At 28.7% G+C, this 9,328-nt stretch overlaps 1 protein-coding gene across 1 annotated transcript; it reads right to left on the bottom strand.

The window, feature by feature from the left end:
• Positions 1-2,153: 2,153 nt before the first annotated feature.
• Positions 2,154-9,221, bottom strand: LOC142331255 (leucine-rich repeat-containing protein 58). The gene is made up of 4 exons (XM_075377017.1): positions 8,559-9,221; positions 7,509-7,725; positions 6,746-6,935; positions 2,154-2,537 (listed from the first exon to the last, which is right to left on the bottom strand). Exons 1-4 carry the CDS (start codon positions 9,062-9,064, stop codon positions 2,353-2,355), a joined length of 1,098 nt encoding a protein of 365 aa, XP_075233132.1. The 5' UTR covers positions 9,065-9,221; the 3' UTR covers positions 2,154-2,352.
• Between the last annotated feature and the right edge of the window lie 107 nt (positions 9,222-9,328).

Raw genomic sequence — 9,328 nt, 5'->3', positions numbered from 1 at the left:
CCTCCGGATGAAAGGCCGAGACGCTACCACTCGCGCCACGGAGGCCGACTTTGGGTTTCAATTAACCACACATCTCAGGAATAGTACTGAGACTGTACAAGACTACACTTCATTTACTCTCATACATGTCATCTTCTGAAGTAATAACTGAACGGTAATTATCGCAGGCTAAACAGAAAAAAGAAAAGGTAAGAAATGATATCTGCGAGAATCTTATCGTACGTTTACAATTTCATCGTAATTTTTTTGGATATCACTGCGTTTTATTAGATTATTCTTTTTTGAATTACTGATTGTTATCTTGTGTATTTATTATTAAAATTTATTGCCTATCTAGAACAAATAAATATACATTTTTTGAATTTCTCGGCCAATTTTTTTCGTTGATAATCATATCATTCACTTCATACAATGTTTTTTTCTTTTTTAATAAAACTGTTATAATGATCTCCACGAATCGAAGATCCGTGAAGTGCACTTATTACTTTGGAAGTGTAACCCTCGATTTTTATCGTAACCATATACTTTTATATTATTATTAAATGAACTTTTTTTTATTTCACCATCAGATAGTTCAAATAGTTCTAAATGTAGAATAAAAATTTTACCAATCGAATTTATTTCTGTTTTACGTAACAAATCTTTGTTGACACATATCCAAGTGTTCATGCTTTATTAGCAGTTATAATCTCTAGTTAACTGATACTTTATTTTTTTTTAGTGTAGTGATGGGAATTAAATAAAATGTTTCATTTTCAGTACTTTCATTTACATAAGAGCATTTTCTATTAAAACTAGCTGTAGTACATTGTCTTTTATATTTTATTGTTTCAAGTAGTTTTATTGTAAAGTTTTTGTACGCTACCTTATCAAGTACTGCTACCTAGCGGCGCGATTTGTAAACCTACCTTTTTGAGGATACAGTGACATATCAGAGTCCCACGGTTCATCAGATGGAAGAGAAAAAGTTGTCTAACAAAATTCGAGGTATTTTTGAAAGTATTCTTTATTCCAAATCTAATTGAACTGAAATATAATGCTTTCGTGTTTATTTTTTCCACATTTTCACTTCAGTTTTAGGTTAGATCATGTTTATAACTGTAAACATAGTTTGCTGACTTCGCCGTGCCGTCCGGTTCCGCGGGCTCTTATCGGCGAACTTCGTGAAAAAGTAAAATAATCTTTTCTATTGACAATACTGTTTGATTAACCCTAGAATTAAAAAAATAAAGGCGTAATGGTGTTACCGATTACATTGTAATCGGTATTATTCGTTACTCATATTTATTTTTTATACATCTTTTTCAACTATTATCTTCAGTTTTGGTGTCCGCCCTTTTAAAACTGGGCTTAGACATAAGCAAAAAAGGTGTATTTACACTGGCGGGTATACCCCAATGATATTCATTAAGAAATTTGACCGATTCGGTCATTTTCAATCGAGAAGGGAAAACTACCTTTTTCCATATGAGTTTATGCACATACGAGTCGGCGGACATAGACCTTCCGATGGCGAACATCGAGGCTTTCCGCCGGCTACTTACTTCTACCTAGTTTTTCGTCATTACCCATGGAATGTAATAACACTATCCTCTACTTAAAGTTTCAACCTCACCTCGAATGATTTGCCAACCTTGAAGGAACTTATCCAACTTTCACCCGCTACAAACGTTTCAGTCTTCCATACTGGAGAAGATTTAGTTTCCCCTCTGTATCTCCCGCTCCCTGACATTTTGAATTGAAAATTTAATAGCATCAACTTTCCTGCTATAAAAATATTATGGCCAAGTTTGGTGAAAATTGGTCAAATAGTTCTTTTGATATAAGATTTACACACCAACATACATACATACGTACGCACATTTTGTCACAGAAATTTTGATGCCTTTTTTGATTTTCTGGGGTCCTTAGGGATCAATTCCGCAAGATTTGGTGAAAACCAGACATGCCCAATTTTGACTGATCGCCATACTTTCCCATCTATATAGCTACAGCTGCTATTTAAACAGGAAAGTAAATATATATATTGTACATAATTTTACTTTTATATTACATAACTAAATTTTTTATTGATATTAGTTGACAAGTTATATTTTATTGTGTTAATGTTAGATGCAGCAATAAGGGTAGGATTATAAATAAATAAAGCAAAACACAAAAAGCATTTATTTATTTTTTAAATTCATAGGTTATCACAAACAAGAATGATATAACAAAGACTATAACATAACAATTAATTGCGTTGTTGTCAGTTAGTTAAAAAAGTTTGTTATTCCATATATCATTAATCAGACGTGAAATATATGATTAAAAATGTCATTAAATGTATTTTTATAACAAACAAAATAAAATTTAACCAAGAAGGACCTTACGTATTAAGTGGCTGTTACTACTACTTGCAACTACTTGATGGGAATCATCACTTGCAGAATCTTCAATACATTTTGATGAGCAGAGGTATTGGAGTAATGGAACTCTATATTTACCACAGAAATCAACAAATTTCACATGTTCCACTCTATTATCAAAATAAACACCTAAAACAAAATATATAAACAATAATTATAATTAAATAGATAATAATATAATAAGTCAGGATTCAAAACTATAATAGATGATTATAGACTAATAACCAATCTGATGGTTCTGGAACTCTTGAATGTGTCATATAAATTTAAAGGTATAAACATTACAAAATTTTGACATATTGGTTAATTGAATGGCTTATAATCATAACATTCAATGCAAAAAAAAAAATCAGTACTATATTACTATTTGAAAGCATAATCTAATTAGGCTAAAGCTTTTTTCTCTCTTTAAAACAATACCAAATGAAAATCTGTTAATTAGTTTTTAAATAAAGCAATTAGTTATCAATAAAAAACAAATCAAATTTTAATTTTTTTCTGTATCAAACCTGTTAGAAATTTTAAAATTATTAAATAAAAACACTCTCTTTAAGATTATAGAAATTTTTCTTTCATATGACAATGGAACTCCATTGAAAGTGTGTTACTAATTACGTTTGAAAGGATTTCACTAAAGAAAAACTGTAGTATTTTGGAAGCAAGTTGTTAAAAAGTTTAATAATTTTAAAGTTTCATGTTTTTCAAGCTGTTTAACAAATTAAATAAACAATTATTTAATATTACATAAAACATAAAATAACAGATTTCAATATGTTTGAAATAATAATGTTAAGTTTTTTTAAATAAAAGTTACATTTAAAATTATTTAACCTACAACTCACAGCAATCTTATAAATAATATTTTGGTTTTAAATCACACATTTCAGTTCATAAATTCATTTATATACAATAATTTAATAAACATGGATTAAAAAATTTGACACTCTTTCCTATGATGCTGTAACATTGAAAGTTAATTTTTTATAAATGTAGGTGTATAAAGATGTTGAACGTCATGGTGATAAATGCATAAAGCTTAAGTCAATGATCAGTGATAGCAACTTTAATGGTTTGGGGTAATCTCATAATAGATCAAGTGTTACAACATTTTGGTAACTAATTTGTTGCAAGTTCTTGATCAAAGAAGTAATTTAATAAAAAGGAATATGCATTTTTTTTCTCATTTACTTCAATGTGTAAATCAAAATGGCTCAAAACAGAAGAGAGGACAGCTTTCTGAATTTGCCTTCTTTTGTGGGAGAAGGGTAGTCCATAAGGGGAGGGTGCTATGCAATAATACACAATAACAAAAAAAAGAATAAAATATTTATTTAAAAAAAAATTTGCAACAATAGTTTGCGAGGATAAAATGCAAATTGTCTAACTATAACTTCAACTAATTGCTCCTTGTTAGCGAAAACCCATTGTCGGTGAATGGTTAACATAGCTAACCCATTTAACCTGTTTTCACCAGTGGTAGTTCTTAGGCATGTTTTAATTTGACATTTTAATAATTTTAAGCCGATGTTTTAATAGTACTTTTGTAGGGCTATGAAAGCAATATTAGCAGAGCCTTTCGAACAGTCGGGAAAAATGATTTGCTCTTTTTTTAAACCTCATTACGTCTGACATTTCTTGTACCTCATTCTACATTTTGAACCACAATTTCCTTTCTCCTTCAATGCCTTCTAAATTGTGGAAAGTTGTACAAGATGAAGTACTTTCATCACTCCATTTCTTCAATGAAACACCTGTCATGTTACTTGAATGGAAATTTGTCACTGAAAATGCAGGGGATTTATCTGCAGAAAATCTGACTTCTAAAGATGATATGATGGAATCCAAGTAAAGAATTTTGTAATCCAATATCAAGGGATGATACTGATGGAATCCACCTTCTCAAAGATTCTGTGCATTTTGGCTAGATGATTGCTTCCTTGCTTCTGTCGACCAGCAATGCAAATGGCAGTAATATCAACATTTAAATACATTGCGATGTTGCCAGCTTCTTTTAAAATGGCAGTTGTAATGGTCTCCGCATCTTCTCGATGAACTTGTAACATGTCAAGAATAGTTTGAATGTATTGGTTGGCTTTGACTATGTCAAGTGTCTTCAGTTGCAGTGAATTTGCTATGGGTTCCAGTTTAGTGGAATACCTAGCAACTAACGCTACTGACATACTAAATGAAGATCTACATGCCACTGCATTCATTTGAAAAGCAATTTTTCTTGCTGCTATATTTCCCTCTTCAGCTAAGGTCTCTAATGCATTAACAATATGAACGAAGTGATTCTAAAAATTACAGATGGTCAGATATTTCTCTGACCATCTAGTCACACAATTTAGGCATGCTAGCAATAAGTTTGCATCGTACAATGGACTCGTGAAAAAATGTGATCCTTGATAATTCCAATGCAGTTTTGAATTTCTGGGATAAAATTTAGGTCGTTCACAAGGTTAAGCTTGTAAGAAGAGCAATAGTAGGCTTTTTTTGTACTTTTATCTCTAGATTGCCTGTGTACTTCCTTACCCAGGCATAGTAGAATATCCATTGAAGCCTAACCCCATACACTTATCACGATCTAGGTTTAAGTTTGTCACAAAATTTTCAATGGTTTTGGCAATACTCACAGCATTAGGTCCTTCAAGCCTACAATGCCTAAAAATTCTTCTTTGGTTTCATTGGCATTTTCATTGAAGAAATGCAATCCAATAGACAGCTGTTGTTTGCCAGAAATATGCCGCAGTTTCTTCAGCCAAAATGCAAGCTCTTTTAACTATTGTGATGATGTGTGAATTGAAGTTTTTTTTTATCAACTAATGTTAATTATGATTAATGATGCTGATGTGACAGTATTTATCCTTTTAAACAAAGATGAATTGTAAAAAAAATTATTTTATGAATTTGTTAAAAGAAACTTCCAATAATGAAAATGATTTCATTAAAGATGACAGCAATGCTTGACTTACTCATGCTGAATTTTTCACTGTATTAAACTATTTTATAAAATAAAAAACTGTGCAGAAGTAAAATTTTCCTAAATAATGGTGCAGCACAAAAATTGTTAGTGTTTCATATAAATTTTTATTGGTAAAAAAATATTTATCATTTTGTCCTTTTTTTTGTAGTTCATTGTACAGTTTTTGTTTGGTTATAGATGTCTTTGTTTTTTATTAGTTATGTTACATTATTTTTTGTTATTATTATGTTTCGTTAGTGTTTTTGTGTTGTATTTTAAGATTTGTTGTGTGTCGAACTCATTTTTACCTTTCAGGAGGTATAATTTAGTTCCTTCGTTCTTAGAAAATCATTCAGCTTTGTTTGAGACTTGGCTAGATGAGTTTTGTTTGGAGTTTATGTTAGTTAGCAGTACACTGATGGGAATTTCACTTGTGTCATTTGCATCCGTGGCATCCTGGCTGAGGCTTGACTGAAAGATGTCATTGCCGAGATGCTGAAGATGATCTCTGGTAAAGCCCATAAGGCATAAAAAACTTAATGAAGGATATAGTTAAGTATTAAAAATATGTGATGTAATAAAGATTATTATTTACCTCTGAGAGGTACTTAAGAGTTACAATTTCTGTTGGTAATGTTTTCAGTTTATTTCGGTGCAATTGAAGAGCTCTTAACTTTCTTAGAAGTTATAATTTTTATCTGTTACACTGGTTTCAGTGCAAGTTTTTCTAATTAACAATAAAAATACATAAGTAAAACTCTTGTATTTATTGCCTTACCAACAATCAGTTTTAATTTTTTAACATTCTGTTAGACTAGTAAAAATAGTCTTATGTTAAATCCAAACAAATTGAACATTTTAACTGATGTAGATACCAAATAATTGAAAAACTTAAGTTCTATTGCAGTTCTTCCAGGAATTAATTATTGTTGATGTATTCCCATTTCAACAGTAGGATTAGAAGCTGTTAAGAGTAATTATGCTAATTATAATAATAAGGGCTGATATAAGTAAAATGATCTCCAGCTAAATGTACTGTATTACTAAATTAAAGGTCAAAAGCAAAGGACTTACGTAAAAATTAAAGGACATACGTGTGAAAATTAAAAATTTTATAATCTGTTCATATTTTATAAGTTCAAAGCTTGTGCTGTGGGGCTATGAAATGAAAATTTTGGATAAAATATTCCAAGCCTGACTGGGATTCACAGATGAAATACTGAGCCACTATCATTCTCCCTTGCAGATTGGCACAATTAAAATTTATTGTTTATAAATGAAAATTTCTAACTTAAAATTTTTTTTATAGGAAGTAGAAATTGAATAAGTTACATGTTTGAACTATATAGATAATTTAATGCAATTAGTACTTTACCTTTACAATTAGGATTAAGGCAATGATGACCACTAGATAAATATTCTACAAGATTTTTTGGTAATTCATGAGGATCATATACAACATTATACAGCTTTATTACTCTTGCAGATATTTCTTGTAATGTAGGAGGATCATACATCATATCATTCACAAATTTGATCACCAAAGGATTTTCACGCAGACTCAACTGTGGAAACAGAAAAAAATATTTCATTTTACTATACTGGTAAAAGTATTTTCAAGTATATTAAATAGTATCCACAAACTTATTTAAAAAAATTATAAATTGTTACTGTTAATTTAAAATAGTTAAAAACCAGATTATACTATAGAAACTAATTAAATCAAACAAATAGTTAAATTCATGGGAGATTATCTATGATAACTTCCTAACAAACTTTCATTACTAATTCAAGCCAAAATTATTATTCAGAACAATACAAGAAATATAATTATATAGGTATATTTTCCTGCTGATGATAAAACAGTTTTTTTTATACTCTACTATTTTTTTGGTTAATTTGGAAATGGATAATAACCAATAAATATATTTTCATTTTACACAATCGCCATAATTTTTATTTAAAAATTGGTATTAAAGCTTTGTTAATTCAATACAAAATACTCACCTAAGCTCTTTAATTTCCCTCTAAAAATACTAAAAAATTACCCCATTGGAACAGACAAATATCTTAAAAAACTTAATGAAGGATATAGTTAAGTATTAAAAATATGTGATGTAATAAAGATTATTATTTACCTCTGAGAGGTACTTAAGAGTTACAATTTCTGTTGGTAATGTTTTCAGTTTATTTCGGTGCAATTGAAGAGCTCTTAATTTCTTAAGATTAGCAATGCATGCAGGAAGGCTTTCCAGTTCATTATCACTAAGTATTAGAGCTTGGAGCTCATGAAGTTGACACAATGACTTCGGAATCTCATACAAATTATTTCCACCTAGGCTCAGGATTTCCAGTCTAACAAAGAAAAATAATTTATTCAGTTGTAAAATTGATAAACATACAAACAAAAAAATTTCAAATTATAAACTTATTTGTGAATGCTTTTGCAACATCTTTAATATTTTCATATCTTTTTTTAAATATATTCATTAAAAAAATGTTAATAGAATTTTTAATTAAAATCAAATACTGCATAATAATTAGTTTACTAAGTACTTTATTATATTAAGATTGCAAATGTTATTAAAACTTCACCCATAATGTTTAAACACTGCTATACTGCATTATTAGAAATTAGCTCTTTTATAAATTAAATTTAATTATAATACAATTTAGCACATGCTCAACTGGTAAAATAAAACACTATTTTATTAATAAATATTAAATAAAACAAATAAATTTATTTTTACAAAACAAAAAAACTTTGTCATGAAATTTATGAGATAATAACCTTTAAAGTTAAAATTTCCATATTAACTTACTGTAATTAACATACTACAAATAAATTGAAACAAACATTAAATTATTCTTTTAAGAGTAATTTTATTACATTAAATTTTTTTTAAATTCAAATAAAATTTCTATTAATGTATACAATAAAAATTTAGCTATACAAATTACACAGATAAGTGAAAGATCCAATTAAAACCAAAAACTTTTTGCACAAGCTGCCAATATGATTGAACTAACGTTACATTCACTGTATCAAAAGACTATACTGTTTATAATACTGGTAATACACAGTTCTGCTCTTTAATATAGTAATAAACTTCATAAATAGTACAAACATTAATTTTTAATAAAAATGTTTATAGGTATTGATAATAATCAAAGAAACTCTTGGTTACCTTTCTAATTTATAAATTTGAGTGGGAATTTCTTTTATTTGGTTTTGCCCTAGGTATAGATATTTCAACCTTGTGAGAGTAAAGATTTGATCCGGGAAAGTTTTTAAACGATTTCCACTTAAATTTAAAATTTGTAATGTACTTATTAATCTATCAAATGTCTTTGGTAATGAAAATTCTTCAAAATTATTATTTTTTGCAATTAATTCTTGTAGTGGCAATTTTGTTATAACTTCTGATAAATCTGAAAGAGTATTATTACTCATATCAATTTTTCTTAAATTACAAAATTTTGAAATGTTTTCTGGTATCTCTGTCAATAAATTGTGTTGAATATTAAGGTTACAAACGTGTTCTGGCCTTTTTTCTTTTACTTCAGTGTCAGTTAAATTTTCAATACTAGAATACATAGTTGAACTATCCATAAACTTGTATGAAAAATCAAGTGTTTTCATCATACCATCTTCACTACCATCACTACTACTTTCTGATGAGTATTGCTCCATCACATAAATTAAGTATTACAGTACAGTACATTAAAAATTAGAAAACCTTAAAAGTCATTCACTCTCCATTTTTATTGCACAAAAGGACTTTTTGAAGTGCACAGTAGGCTGGACGATATTTCATGATGACGCGGTAATGACGACACCTTAAGTAAGCTCTGCCTTTAGTAAAATGCGGCTATCGCTGCGTTAAAAAAAAAAAATATTACTACATCATTCATTACTTATTGCGTAATATTAACTTTAAAGTTAATTATTTTAAAA

This window comes from Lycorma delicatula, chromosome 10, assembly GCF_047948215.1.
Source record: "Lycorma delicatula isolate Av1 chromosome 10, ASM4794821v1, whole genome shotgun sequence".
NCBI lineage: Eukaryota > Metazoa > Arthropoda > Insecta > Hemiptera > Fulgoridae > Lycorma > Lycorma delicatula.
Note: the sequence above shows the minus strand (reverse complement) of the source record. Positions and strands in the feature narration are given on the sequence as shown.